This window comes from Trichechus manatus, unplaced genomic scaffold (genome assembly GCF_000243295.1).
Source record: "Trichechus manatus latirostris isolate Lorelei unplaced genomic scaffold, TriManLat1.0 scaffold00045, whole genome shotgun sequence".
In the NCBI taxonomy this organism is placed as follows: Eukaryota; Metazoa; Chordata; class Mammalia; order Sirenia; family Trichechidae; genus Trichechus; species Trichechus manatus.
Window position 1 is genome coordinate 6,564,675 of NW_004443981.1, and position 15,382 is coordinate 6,580,056.

The 15,382-nt window shown below is 52.5% G+C and overlaps 1 protein-coding gene across 1 annotated transcript; it reads left to right on the forward strand.

The window, feature by feature from the left end:
- Positions 1 to 2,754: 2,754 nt before the first annotated feature.
- Positions 2,755 to 12,764, forward strand: CCDC197 (coiled-coil domain containing 197). The gene is made up of 6 exons (XM_023731657.1): positions 2,755 to 2,861; positions 4,122 to 4,204; positions 6,316 to 6,494; positions 8,169 to 8,282; positions 9,686 to 9,802; positions 12,624 to 12,764. Exons 1-6 carry the CDS (start codon positions 2,755 to 2,757, stop codon positions 12,762 to 12,764), a joined length of 741 nt encoding a protein of 246 aa, XP_023587425.1.
- Positions 12,765 to 15,382: the final 2,618 nt, after the last annotated feature.

Consider the following 15,382-nt stretch of genomic DNA (forward strand, 5'->3'; position numbering starts at 1 on the left):
TACCAAGGGGCGGGCACATGGCCCAAGTTCAGCCAATTGGGGGCCATCTCCAGATACCTTGATTCTTAAGGATGGACTGGCCCATGGGAAGGTGTTGGAAAAGGTTTATCTTCAGGGTGCCATGGATCTCTGTGGCCTGGATCTTCAGGGCTGCCTTGGATCCCTGTGCTCTCTGAGTCTGGGTCTTTAGCTTTTCTTCGGATTCTGCGCACTCCCGCAGAGCCGTCCATTGCTTCCCTTTCTGCCTAGAGTCGCCTGGTCAGTTTCTGTTGCTGACAACCTGAGTACCTGGCCAACGCGCTCTGGACCCTGCTGGCCACTTCTCCAGCCACATCCCAAACCACCTGCACCCTGATCTTCACCTTCTGCTTTTTTAAGGATCTGCCCTCAGGCTTCACAGCCCTTGCAGGCTATGTGGCACCTCTGAGCCTCCATCCCTGCTGTTCCTTCTGCCAGGAATGTTCTTCCCACCTGACTTCTGCTCACCACTTCTTATTCTCAACAAACGTTTGATGCATAAGAACCATGGAGGGTAGGACATGGGACCTACTCAGGGACTGAATCCATTTCCCAGTGATGAGGGATAGTGAGGGGAAGAGCTGAGGAGTGGTCCCAGCGCCTGCCAAGCCCCAGCCAGAACCAAAGCCAAAGAGCTGACCTCAGCCCCAACCCTGGCACAATCCCAATCCCAGCCCCAGCCTTTGATCCAGTCATGGCCCCACCCCAACCCCTGCTCAGACCCCTGCATCAGCCCAGACCTGCCGCCGCCTCAGCTTCTGCTCAGACCCCTGCATCAGCCTAGATGCTGCTCCTGCCCCAATCCCTGCCCCTGACCCAGCTCCTCCCTCACCCCTCTCCCTGCCCTGGTACCTGCCCCTCCCCCAGCCCTTACCCCAGGCTCCAGCCTCCACCTTTGCTATCACTGCAGTCCCTCCCTACCCCCAGCAGTCTTACTAGGGAAGCCCCTTCTGAGGCTGTGACTTCCCAGGCTGCCCTCTCAGGAGGTCTTGGCTCTGACTGAGTGGGGGGCCTCTGTGGGGGGCGGCCTGGTAGTGAATAGAGGTGGGGGTCCTCAGAGGTGCCACCAGGCCCACCCCTCCCAGTGGCATAGGGCCAGCAGCTCCAAGAGCAGGTAACAGGGCCCAGCCTAAGGCAGGGGGCAGGTCGCAGATCTGGGTCCTGAGGCCCCTTCAGTGTCAGGGGACAGGGGTGGGGCCTGAGCCATGGCTGGGGTGAGCCTTCAGGGGATGTTGTGTGCCCCAGCCGGGGAAGTGCCTGAACTGCAGCCACCCACAATCAGGTGGAAGGGGTGGAAGGAGGAGTCCCAGGACAGGCCCGTGAGACTTTGGGCAGCCTGCAAAGTGGGGACATCAAGTGACCCCCACCTTGACCGCAGATAACCAGCCTTGAAAGAAAGGACAAAAATAGCCCACATCTCCAGTGGGGTCTCCAATGGGGTCTCTAATAGAATATCCAATGGAAACTCCAGTGGGATCTCCAGTTGGGTCACCAGTGGGGTCTCAGTGGGGTCCCCAGTAGGGTCTCCAACGGGATCTCCAATGGGGTCTCCAGTGAGGTCTCCAGTGGGGTTTCAGTGGGGTATCATTGGGGTCTCCAATGGAGTCTCCAGTGGGGTCTCAGTAGGGTCTCTGTGGAGTCTCCAGTGGGTCTTCAATGCCTCTCCACCCCTTCTCCTCGAGAACCAAACCAGGGAGGTGGAGGTGGAAGGGGGTACAGGACCACAGAGAAGCTGGCCCTCCACCCACAGCTGGGTCTGCAATAGGTACATCATGAGGACAGAAGCCAGCATTGTGATGTCACAGCCAGCTATGGCTTTGTGCTCCTGGAGCTGTGGGTGAGTCAACTAAGCCCCTTCCTCCTCCTCCTCCCTGTGCCCATGTACCCATGTCTGATGCTCAGGGCTGAGCAGGCTGGCCATGTAGCCTCTCACCTTCTCTCCTGCTCCCCCCCACACGGGGCTGGTCCAACAGATGGCCAATGAGTGTCATGCTCAGGCAGCTGTCTCCTCCTTTTGGCCATAACTGGGAGCTAGCCTTGGGCTAGTGGCCAAGGAACTCTTTGCAAGTCTGTGTTGAAACTACCTGTTCAGAAACCCTATTCTCAGCTGGACCAGGAGCTTGCTCTGAGTGTCTGTCTCAGTCTCCATTCTAGCTCTATGAGCGCGTATAAGCTGTGAGTCTGTGCTGTTGGTTAAATGAAGAATGCATGGATGGGTGGGTGGGCACACAGAGATGGATGATGAAGGCGCTTCTTCCCTACTCAGGCTGCTTTCTGACCCCATGACTCTTCCCTCAATGTCATTGGAAGCCAGCATCTGTTGGCAGTCCGCCAGGCATCTGGGTGGCTAAGGTCTGAGACTTGGGGATGATGGAGCTGTACCAGTTATGGGGCAGCAAGGGCAGAGATAAGTGGTCAGTAATGCTGCTACAGAAAGCACCCTCAGCCCCTCCAGAGCGGGTGGTGTAACTCAAAGACCCTGAATTTATTTAATGAACCCCAAGTCCAAGTCCAGTCCTGCCACTTGCTGGCTGGCTGACCTTGAGCTAGTCATAGCTCCTCTCTGAGCCTTCGTCTCCTTTTCTATGAGGTGGGAACGTTGACCCTGGCTTCCGAGGACTATTGGGAGGATCCAAAGAGAAAGCTGCTGCCGGGAGGGTTGCTGCCGCCACGTGTCTTCCTCTGCCTGCCTCAAGTGGCTGCTCCTCCTCTGGCAAACCCGGGCTGTGAGGAGCAATGGCAGTGGCCATGGATGCGGGCCTGGGGGCTGGCCTGAGCAAAGCCGCCGACGAGGACAGAGACCTGCAGGCACTGTTCCAGGAACTCTGCCAACTCCAGGCCAAGTACGAGTTGTCCCAGGCTCTGCCGTCCCCCCTGCCCCAGCCTCAGGGCCACCCACAGGGGGTAAGGGGCTAGGACTGAGCACAGACACCAAAGGAGGCCAGACCAAGGATGGACCAGGAGGGAAGTGACGCCCAGAAGTGAATCAGGAAGTGACACCGCTGTGGGGAGGAGATGGCAGGCTTGGCTACCAGTCCTCAGGGCCGCAGTCCCCCTTTGACCTTGGGCCAGTCCTAGGCCCTCTGTGGCCGAATTTCCCCACCACAAAGGAGGAGGTGTGTGTGGCCGTCCCTATGGACCTGTCAGCTCAAACTCTTCCAAAAGGCACCCTATGAACTTGCCCCCCTAGCTCTGAGTGAATTTCAGGGTGCCCACAGAGGCCCGAATTAACTGCAAGAGGATATGTTTGTGAATAGTTTTAGAAAGAAAAGTGCCAACCCTTCCATCAGATTCTCAGCAGGCTTCTGGACCCCTGTGAGGTTTAGCACTGCTGTGGCTTCCAGGGGGCCCACATACTGTTTGTGGGGAAACACTGTTTCTTCCTGGATTTTTTAGGAATTAATGAGCAAGAAAACGGGGCCCAGCAGGGCAGAGGGACTAGCTCTGGGACTCTCAGCCATCATTCAGAGATCCTCCAGAGCCCTGTCCTGCCCTCTGCCCTTGACCTCTGGGAACCCCCACCCACCTGCCCTTCTGATGACCTTGACTGTGCCCAGGCCAGGCAATCTATTGGAGACTCAGCGTGCTTCAGGATCCCCTGAGAGTCGAGCGTGGCAAGGCAGTAGGCCCCGGCCACCTTCCCTCCAGAGGCTTGGTGGGGTCCCCGACCTCAGACTGAGCGCTCATGATGTGCTAGCTGCCCCCGCAGGGTCCCATTGAAGGAGGGGTCTCTCATTGCTCGTGTTACAGGTGGGCACCTCAGGTGCAGAGAGAGGAAGCTCCTTGCCCCTGGTTCACCTAAGAGGAGGCATCTGTCCCCAAGGTGGGGTTTGGGCCACCACTGGCTCAGCCCAGGAGAGGGGCCCATGGACACTGTACCAGGAAGACCTGGGCTTCACTCTCCCTGGGCCCCCGTCCTTGCTGCCTGACAGCGGGCACTGATTTGACCTGTTTGAGCTTCAGCGTGCTCATCTGTAAAATGGGCGTGGACAGACTGAGAGAGATAAAAGGTGGTGGCCAGCCCTCATAAGGGGTCATGATCTGGGAGCCTCCAAGTCATGTTCTCATGTCTGCCTCTTGCTGTCACGGAAATGTTTCTGCAGGCAAAAGAGGTTGAAGAGAAAGGTCGAGAAGCACAAGCGATTTGAAGATTTTCTGATCAAAGTCGTTGAGAAAATCCCCAAGGGTACGTGTGAAGCTTCCACGGGAAGCCTGTCCTGTGGGCGGCTCATGCAGGCTTTGGTCCAGCTACCTCCCAGCCACGAGATGGGCACAGTGCGTGACCTCATGAGGCCTTGAGCTCCTCATCTGCAGAATGGGGAGCCACGAAGGTCAAGGCCACAGTGCTTAAGAAGGGCCCAGGGGCCAGAGTCAGACTGCCCGGTCCAAACCCTGGCCCCATGGTGATCCTCTGGCAAGTTCTCAGGTTTTGGTTTCTGTATCTGTACAATGGGAATAGTGATAGTTACATGAATTAGAGGAAATCATCCTTTGGAAGCATGTAGCATAACGCCCGGCATTTAACAAGCACAAGTAAATGTTAACTATTATTATTATTTTGTTTGCGGTGGTTTTGGTTTTGCTATTATTAACCACATAGACAGCTGAGGTGGGTTGTTTGGTTTAGCTTTGTTTTTATTATAATTTCTACCAGCGTCCACTGTTACAAGTGCTGAAAACTTCTTAGAAAAGGGAAGGGAAGAGAAACACAGACATGTTTCTTACCATTAATATTATTATTTTAGGAATCCCTGGGTGGCACAAACGTTTAAGGGCTCGACTACTAGCCTAAAGGCTGGCAGTTCGAACCCACACACAGGTGCCTTGAAAGACAGTCCTGGCAATCTGCTTCCAAAAGGTCGCAGCCTTGAAAACTGTATGGAGCGGTTCTTGTCTGCGTACGAGGGGTCGCCATGAGTCAGAATCAACTCAATGGCAACTAACAACAATTATTATTTCAGCATCGCCAATAATAGCAATAATTATTACCATTTATTAACTATTACTTTGCGGTGAGCTCTTAAGTAAATCTTTTTACTCCTTCTTGGGAGCCCTGGTGGCACAATGGTTAAGAGCTCGGCTGCTAACCAAAAGCTTGGCGGTTCAAATCCACCAGCTGCTCCTTACCCTGTGGGGACAGTTCTACTCTGTCCTATAGGGTCACTATGAGTTGAAATTGACTCGGCGATGATGGGTTAGGTTTGGTTTGGTTTCATAAGCTTCTGAGTACTGTTTTATCTAGGCTCAGAGACGTTAAGAAACTTGCCCAAGATTGCCCAGTCAGGAAGTTGTAGGGCTGGAACTCGATCTCTGATCTGACTTCATAGCCTCGCACTAAATGCTGTAACAGAGATACTGAAGAGGAGCTGTGTGAGCCTGAGGACTCTGCCCCAGGGGTTAGGGAAGGCTTCCCTGAGGAGGTGACCTCTCGTGTGGCGCCAAACGACACACGAGGTCAGCGAAGGGGTCTGGTATCCAGGCGAAGAGAATAGCACGCTAGTGGTGGGTTTGCTACTGGAGCGCCAGCACAGGGCTGGGAGGCATGGCTGGAGGTTGGATGACAGCAACGAGCCTTGAGCACCAAGCCAGGCGTGGGCGCGGGGCTCCAGCCCAGGCATGGGGCTTGAGGCCCACCTGGGCACCCAGTGCTGCTTCTGGCAGCCTCCCGGGTTGGGGCCTCCCTAATTCAGCCATTTGGCTACATTCAACTCATCTGAATGAGCAACAGCCAGAGCTGGGATCTGGTCACTCGGGGAAGGAACAATTCCCCTCCCCCTTCTTGCAGGTTCCCCCAATCCAGCTGTTTCTCCTTGGGTGTCTCCTGTCCCACCCGGCAGTCCCCTGAGAACCCACGTTCTCAGCCACTAGGAGGCCTTTTGAATTTTGAGGCTTCTCTAGCAGTCCTGGATGGCGCACATGGTTAAGTGCTTGACTGCTAACTGAAGGGTTGGTGGTTTGAACCTACTCAGAGTTGCCTTGGAAGAAAGGCCTGGTGATCTGCTTCTGATAGGTCACAGCTATTGAAAACCCTATGGAGCACAGTTCTACTCTGCAATACTCAGGGTTGCCATGAGTCGGAATTGACTCAATGGTAACTGGTCTGGTTTTGCATTTTTTGGTTTCTTGGAGAGGTGGGAGGATGATGGGCAGACAGTGCCAGCCTGTCCTGCTGTCTGTGTAAGCCCAGCATTGTCTGGGGCTGGAGCCTCATCGAGTATATCGGGATCACCCACCGCGGGGTAAGGTAAGGGCCGGGCTCTCTGCACCCACCCATCCCTCATGGTGCTATCTCCATAGGCTCCAAGGACTGGGAGGAGCCGGAGGAGGCCCTGGTGGAGGCCATGGTAGAGCACTACGGGAGGCTCTTCACAGCCAGCCAAGACGCCCAGAAGCACCTAGAAGCCCTCTCCAGGATGAGCCAGGCTGTCCGCCAGAGCCTGGAGTCTCTAGAGGAGGGTCACAGGTCTCTTGTCCCGGTAACGGCCGCCTGAGACCTGATCTGACCTCTGGCCCAGACAGCTGGGAGCATGGAGGAGACTTTCCTCTGCACCCCGGGGAAGGCCTGGGGTAGTGGGAGGCTGCTGAAAGGGTCTGGGTAGGGCTGACACTCCCAAGTCTTGGTCTATATCTGCCTTTTCTCCCCTTCTGCTGATTGACGGGCTTTTTCCTGAGGCCCAGCTTGTGTTTAAAAGGTATTCTCTAGGTTGTACAAATGGTTTGCTCTTGACAACTAACTCAGAGGTTGGCAGTTTGAACCCACCCAGTGGCACCGAGGAAGAAAGGCCTGGCGATCTGCTTCTATAAAGATTACAGCCAAGAAAACTCTGTGGAGCGGTTTTACTCTGTAACACATGGGGTTGCCACAAGTCGAAATCAGACAGCCCAGGGTTCAAATCCCAGCTCAGCCACTGACCAGCTGCATGACCCTGGGCAAGTCTGTACCCTCTCCGAGCCTCAGTTTTTTCATCTGTCAAATGGGGGCACCACACCTAGCTGGTACGGTTGTTGTAAGATAAATGAGCACAAACTGCTTGTCTCAAAGCGAATGCCCCCCAAACTTCATTCCCCACTTTCCTTTTTGGTTATTTCACAATAAATAGAAGGTTTGCCTGGAAGGATGGGCATTCCAGAAAGAGGGAACCAGTCCAGCAAAAGCCTCGCATCATGAAGATGCACTGCAGCTGGTGTCTGGAGAAGTCAAGGCAAGGCTGGCTGGTTGGCTCATTGCAAAGAGCCGCTGTGTGATGTTTGGGGAGTCTCTGCCCCCTAGTGGCCATGCTGCAAACCTACACAGTTTGTACCCACCCTGGGGTTTCTTTTTCCCACTGGAGAGTGGGGACGGCTTACCAGAGTCGGCACCGTGAGCAGAACTTTCCAGGAGGCATTTCATTTAAATCTCACCCCAGCGCCTCAAGGCAGGTGCTTTTATTCCCAGGGCTGACACTAGGGTGCGGTGAAGGAGGGGAGTCACTTAAGTATAGGGACAGATGCCATTTTTAACATTCTGATATTTTGTTCATCCTGGATTTTTTTTGCATTATTTTTTATTTTTAAAGCATCGCGTTAAAATATTATTTCTCTTGATCATGGAATTTTGGGCGCCCCTTCACATTTTGCACTTTAGTCCCAGTCCCGCTCTTCCTCTCATTTACGAGATGAGGAAACTAAAGCTCGGAGAAGTGGGGAGACTTGGTCTGGCCTTGGGTCTTCCATATTTGGATCCCATGGGGCCAGCTCCGCCCAGGCCTGAGGAGATCCCGCCTTCGCTGACCGCACCCTGCCCGGAGGAGTGTGCGGCCCCGGCCACTGCAGGCGGTTCGGTCTTGCCCTGCCCCCTCCGCGCGCCCGCCCCCCCACCCGCCGAGGCTGAAGGGCACAGGCTTTGGGTTCTGGTGAGGAAAATGGGGCTCCAGAGGCTGAGTCAGGATTTGAACCCCAGTTGTCCTGGACACGCCCTTCTTGCCTCTTCTGGTGCTTTGAATGGCCCCTGCCACCCAGAACTTTCCCCTCCTCCGTAGGGTGACATCTGTGCGTGCTTCCCACTCCTGTCATTGCTCTGACCCCAGGGCAGAGAGTTGCTCGGGACCAGGCCCAGGCAGGTGCCCCAGGAGGGCTGGCCACACAGAGGTGACCCCGACCCTCTTGCCCAGAGACTCAAGATCCGTCTGTGTCAGCTGCAGAAGAAGTGTCACCGCAATGAGGAGCGGCAGCGGCGGCAGGTGGAACACAGCATCACCTACCAGAAAGGCACAGTCAGCCACAGTGTGAGTGCAGGCTGCTGGCTGGGGACGGGGGCTGGGGGCTGCAGCTCCTCCACAGTTATCACCCCCAACATACACATGCGCGCGCACACACGCACGCACACGCCCACATGCACACTCACACCACTTACCTCTCCTTGGGACCGTCAGCTTCCATAAGACTTCTCAAAAATGGGTGCAGATGTTGTTTTACAGATGGGAGAACTGAGGTCACAAAGAGTTAAGGATGGAGGTCTGCTAAAAACCAGAGCCCCGGTTCCAGAGCTGGCATTGCGATGGGTGCTTGGTCTTGGGCTTACAGTGTTTGTACTTAACAATAGAAATAACGATGTTTAAGTGAATGGTTATTCAGCTCTCTCTTCGGTAATCCTTAGGTCTCTCTGACCTAGACACTCCTAAATATTGGTTGAGTTTTTTTAAAAAAAATAAAGTTGCCGTCAAGTCAATTCTGACTCATGGAGACCCCGTGTGTGTCAGAGTAGAACTGTGCTCCATAGGGTTTCAGTGGATGATTTTTCAGAAGTAGATCGCCACACGTTTCTTCCGAGATGCCTGTGGGTGGACTTGAACCTCCAATCTTTGGGTTAGCAGCTGAGCACTTAATTGTTTGCACCACCCAAGGACTCTGGTTAAATCTTACCCATGCCTGTTTTACGGATGAGGAAAGTAACACTCGGAGAGAACAAGTCATGGCTGAAGTCCTTGACCAGGGACCAGAGTTTCTGGACTTAAGCTCTCACACTGCCTCTTACTGGCCTTGAGAATGAAGTCTAGTTACCTTCTGGAGCCCTAGTTTCTCATCCATAACAAGAGCCAAGAGTCTGTGCCCTTCCAGCCTTGGGCTGCTGGGAAGACTCTCGGGAGCAAGGCTGTGAACAGCCTCCTGTGGCCCAGGCCTGCCAGCGGCCCAGGGCTTGCTGGGCACGTTCCCCCAGGCAAGGTGTGGTCAGCGAAGGCAGGGCTTCCTCAGGCCTGGGCAGACTTGGCCCCATGGAATCCAAGTTCGGAATACATGAGAGTTGGGGTCTGAGGCTGCCGGCCCCCAGCAAGGGAGCCAGGGGCTGGATTGGCCACAGTGTAGAATCCCTTCCAGGCCTTGCTCTCCAAGCTGAGAGGCAAGGCTGCCCAGCTGTCCATGAACCTGAGGTCCAGAACTCCAGAGCTGCCAGGAACAAAGGCCACTGGTTCCTCAGTACTCTTTAGCAGCTCCCCAGGCACATACCTCAGATGTCTCCAGCCAGGACCTCAGGCCCCAAGGGGGAGGGGCTTAGCCAAGCCCCGCTGGGAGAGAAGCACAGATGAGGACGAGAAGGTGGCTCCTGGCTTCAGGACACTTCCCTGGCTGCCGAGTGAGCTGGGCGTGGGGGGCAATGGGAGAGGGCCTGAGCCGCCTCCTCCTCCTGCAGAGCCTGCTGCTCAACTACGTGCAGATGGCCATCGACAGCATGGCCCAGCAGTGCTGCCCCTTTGCCCACAGCCTGCCCGAGAACATGGGACTCTTCTCCAAGCTCGACCTGATTCAGGTGAGGACAGCAGGCTGCAGGGCATTGACTGCCCCAGGCTGGCCTGGGCCCCTGCGTTCATTTCAGCCCGTTAACCCTCCCTGCAGCTACGTGGCTGCTGGTGCAGAGGGGCACATTGTGCTGGGAGCCTCTTCCAGTCTCTCAGCAAACTTGTCATGAGCACCCATTAGGTGCAGGGTTTTCTGTGTAGTCCCCACTCCAGCACATCGCTCGCACACACGGTGTACATGCACACACACGGTGTACCTGTGCACACACGTGGTGTACACGCACACACACACGTACAGACATTCATATATGCTCTCTGCACACCTAACACAAAACATACACACACCCCTGCACCCACACACACAGACATGAGCTCACAGTCACAAAGGCGCACACACAGGCATGGCCATGCATTTATACACATGTGTGCACACACAGAGAGGCGTATCAGTGACTCTGAGGGAGCCATCTGCACAGACCCTCAGTCAAGTCCCCGGAGGGCCCCCTCCCCACAGCCCCCACGCCGAGCGAAAGCCCGACATCGGTCATGTTGCTGAGGCTGCCATAACATAAAATGTGTCATCAGCTTGGTTTCAACAAATGCGCGTGCTTTTTTTTTTTTAAATAATAGCTTCTCTGAGATATAAAAAGTTCGCCTTTTTTGTCATTTCAACATTTCTCACATGTACGATCCAGTGCCATTAATTACGTTCATCATATTCAGCCATCACCACTGTCTGTTTCCGTATTTTTCCATCGCCCTTAATAGAAGCTCAGTGTCCCCTAAGCGATGACTCCCCCTTCCTCCCTCCTGCCCACCTCTGGTTGTTGGTAGGTGCCATGGAGTCAGTTCCGACTCATAGTGACCCTACGTACAACAGAATGAAACACTGCCCAGTCCCACCTCCAGCAACCACGAATAAACCTTGGTCTCTATACACTTGCCTATTCTAGATATTTCACGTAAGTGAGATCATACAATCGTTTGTAAAGTGTACACTTCGTTGTTGTTAGTTGCACAACCATCACTACTATCTAACTTCAGAATATTTTCATTACTCCAAAAAGAAATCTTACACCCATTAGCGATCACTCCCCATTACCTCTTCTCTCCAGCCTCTAGGAATCCCTAATCTGCTTTCTATTGCCATGGACTTGCCTATTCTGGACATTTCACATAAATAGAATCATACAATATGCGCCCTTTTGTGTCTGGCTTTTTCTACTTGGCATAATGTTTTCAGGATACATCCGTATTGTAGCATGTATCTTCATTTCTTTTTATGGCTGAATAATATTCCCTTGTATGGATATACCACATGTTTTTTATCTATTCATCAGTTGATGGACATTTGTCTTGTTTCCATTTTTTGGCTATTATGAATAATGCCACCATGAACATTGTTTGCATCTATGTATGTTTTTAATTCTCTTGGGTATATACCTAGGAGGGAATTGCTGGGTCGTATGATAACTATGTTTAACATACTGAAGAACTGCTGCCAAATTGTTTTCCAAAGTGGCTGATAACACTTTTATGTTCCCACCAGCAGTGTATGAGCATTCCAATTTTTCCACATCCTGTCAACACTTGGTATTGTTTGTCTTTTTTTACTTAGCCATACTAGTGGGTGTGAAGTGGTATCTCATTGTGGCTTTGGTTTTCATCTCCCTAATGAGTAATGACACTGTGTATCTTTCCAAGTGGTTATTGATCATGTGTATATTTCCTTGGAGACATGCCTATTCAAATCCTTTGTCTATTTTTTAATTGGATTGTTTGTCTTTATTGTTGAATTGTGAAAGTTCTTTATATATTCTGGATACACGTCCCTTATCAGATATATGATTTGCAAAATTGTCTCCCATTTTGTGGGTTCTTTTTACTTTCGTGATGGTGTTCATTGAAGCACAAACATTTTTAATTTTTATAAAGTCCAATTTATCCTTTTCTTTCTTTTGTTGTTTGTGCTTTTGATATCACATCTAAGATGGTCAAACACAGGATTCTTAGCTCCTCTTGAACACTGACGGGCAAGTCCCTTCTCTGGTGTCCAATAGCAACAGTTCACAGTGAACAAGCTTGCATCTTAGTTCAGAAGGACTTCTCACAGCAATTTCACAGACAGTATCAGGGCCGCTGTGTGGCACAACTCCCGGGGACACCATTCATGCTGAAGTCTATATAATTGGCATCCCTTGGGGCAGAACTCATTCACATTGCACTATGAATGATGTAATTCTGGATAAGGGGCACATTTGTCTAAATAGTCACTGTGTATTAAAGTCACCGTCTTCCCAAGAAAAAGAAGAAATGTATGCAGTGATATCAGGAGGGTTGTCCCCAACAACAATCACGTGGGGCCTCTGGGTCTACACCAGTCAGTCATTCTACCAATACTAATTGAGTCCCGCCATCCCTATAGTCTCAGCACTGTGTTAGGTAAAGCGTTGGTGGTGTGGGGAGATAAAGGGTCACCTGGTCCTAAAAAAGGAATGCCCCTCAGAGAGGGAGCCTGGGAGCAGTCAGGGCTGGCTCCTTGGAAGAAGCAGTAAGAAGAGGCAGGTGACCATTTTCAGGAAGCCACACAAGGACCAGGACTCAGAGTCATCCAGCCCACCACCACTGGGCTGTGCAGCTTCAGGCAAGTGACTTAACCTCTCGAAGGGGCCTCAGCTTGCTTCTTTGCCGAATGGCAATGGTACCCCATGCTTTGCAGAGCCCCTGTGGGGGCTACAGGGGATGCACATCAACCTTTGATGATGTTTTAGTCCCTGGTGTTCCGGGGCTCCAAGACACTGACAGGCGAGAGAGATTTGTTTTCCTTCCTAGGAATTTATCCTGGACAAAATGGAGATCATGAGACTTATATCGCTGCTCACGGGACCCAGAGTGTGCTGGGCAGAGAAGAGCCTCAAGGACCAGGGCCTCAGAAGATGGCCCAGATCCTGCAGGAAATGTCCGAGCAGCTAGGGTTCAATCCCCAGGGCGCTCCAGCCCAGCATCCAGACATCTGAGTGCTCCAGCCTGTACTGACCGCTGCGGTCCGCAGGCCCTGCGGCATCACGACCAGCTCCTCACTGGCCTGGCCTGCTTTTCTGCCACCTCTGACACCTCAGTGGGCGGGAGTCAGCCTGCGGGCAGTGAGTGGCCAGGCAGAGTCCTGGGGCGAGCAGGGGCTGAGGGGGCGCTGTTACCATGCTGCAGCCTTGGCAAGGGTCGTGGGGAAGCCTCCTGAGAGGGGGAAGGGATGGAGGGAGGGAGCTTGTGGATTAGAGGCAGCAGCCAGGCGAGAAGCCGCTGACTGGAGGCTGCCCCATGGGGGCCGGGGCTTCGTTTCTCACAATCATGGGTGGGCTGGTCTGGGAACAAGGAGCTTATTTAGACAGCCGCCTGGCTGTTGGGAGCATCCGAGTCACAGGCACTCTTGTTAATAGCCACCCAGAGCCACAGAATGCATGGGAGTGCGCCTTGCCCTTAGCAGACTGGGGAGCCAATACCAAAACCCAAACCCGTTCCGACTGGTGGTGACCGTATGTGTTTCAGAGTAGAACTGCTCCATAGGGTTTTCAATGGCGGTGATTTTACAGTAGTAGATCACCAGGCCTTTCTTCCAGGCCTTTCTTCCACGGTGGATTTGAACCACGAGTGGATTCTAACTGAACCTTTCGGTTAGAGCAAGCTGTTGGCACCACCCAGGGACTTATTCAAACCCGCTGCCATCAAGTCGATTCCGGCTCACAGTGACCCTGGAGGACAGAGTAGAACTGCCCCATAGAGTTTCCAAGGCTGGAAATCTTTACAGGAGCAGACTGCCACATCTTTCTCCCGTGGAGCAGTTGGTAGATTCGAACTGCTGACCTTTTGGCTGGCAGCCGAGCACTTTAATCACTGCGCCACTAGGGCCTTACAAGGGTCGTGAATTCGTAGAGGGGTATCTTATCACTGGCTCCCAGAAACTGAGCACCACGTTGGTGCCTCCTGCCCGCCCTGAGGGTCCCAGAGCTGTCTGGAATGAACCACCACTTTGAGGCAGAACTTGGCAGAGCAAAGCTTCTCTCTGGGCGGGTTTTCCCACATGTAAAAATACGGCTTGAGAGGATACTCAGGGGAGACCCCTCCAGACTGACGTTCTCAGGCGGAGGCTGGGAAAGCCTGGTCCACTTGGAAGGCGCTGGCTAAGTTTTATTGTACCCCTGGTGTAAAAGCATCCTAGCCACCACCGTAGCCCTAAAAATAAGTCACCCCTGAAGGGCTGCTGATGTTAATTTATTTAGGTAGCGATTTCAAGTTAGAGCAGCTGGTGAGCTGTGAACAGCGGTGAGTCAGCAAATTAACTTTTAAAAGGAAGTTTTATAAAAGATACTAATATTCAGTCAATAAACGCTAAGGGTCTGCTATGTTCCTGGAGTGGATGGGAGAGAAAGACAGGAGGCTCAGAGGGTGGAAGGGTGGGGGGTTGAGTAGGACTTGGCCACTGAATTAATTAGGGAAGCTAATATAACAAGGCTGAGGAGCGTGGTCAGGTCTTAAATAAGACCAGTTGCTCTCAAGTTGACTCTGACTCATGGCGAGTCCATGTGTGTCAGAGTAGAACTGTGCTCCACAGGGTTTTCAATGGCTGATTTTTCCGAAATAGATCATCAGGCGTTTTTTCCAAGGTCCCTCTGAGTGGACTTGAACCTCCAACCTTTGCATTAGCAATCAAGAGCATTAACTGTTTGCACCACCCAGGGGCTCTGGCCAGATCTTAAGAGCAGTTTAAACAAAAGCGCACCAAGGAGAGAGAAATCATTTCCAATGTCCGACCTCATAAGACTTTGGAGAACAGAGGGCATCTCAGTTAGGGCTTGAGTTAGATCTCAGAAGGGAGAGTCTCGGGGACGACTGGAGAAAACGGACGAAAACACAGGGGAGGGGCTTAAAGTTTGATTGGAGCCTGAAGAGCCTGAGGGGCAGTCTGAGCAGGTGGGCTGGCCGCCATCATGGGGGCCCCAAGAAAGACCATTTTGGAAAAATTAGATTATTAGCAAATGGCTGGTGCTGAGAAAATTGACTACTTGAGGGGGAAATCAATTTTTTTCACACCATACGTATCATACACTCACATAATACAGTCCATTTCCTTTGAGTGGTGGTTTTCAAAGCTTAATGTTCATTAAAACACCTGAGATTGTTTAAAATGCAGATACCTGGGGCTTAACCTCCGATTCTGATTCTGGAGTGGAGCCTGGAAATCTGGATTTTTAACAAGCTCCTCGGGTGGCTCTGGTGCAGTGGCTCTCCAAGAAAACCGGAAACCCGTTACGGTCAAGCTGGCTCCAACTCATGGCGACGCTATGTGCGTCAGAATAGAACTGTGCTCCATAGGGTTTTCAATGATTGATGTTTTGGAAGTAGATCTCCAGGTCTTTCTTCTGAGATATCTCTGGGTGGGCTTGGACCTCCAACCTTTCAGTTACTAGCTGAGTGCATTAATTGTTTGCACCACCCAGGGACTCTGTTCTCCAATTACAGGGTGAGAAACACTATCTGAATGTCAAAAAAGAGAAGAAAGTCTGGTCCATATTTACCCAGTCTTCAGTGCGGAA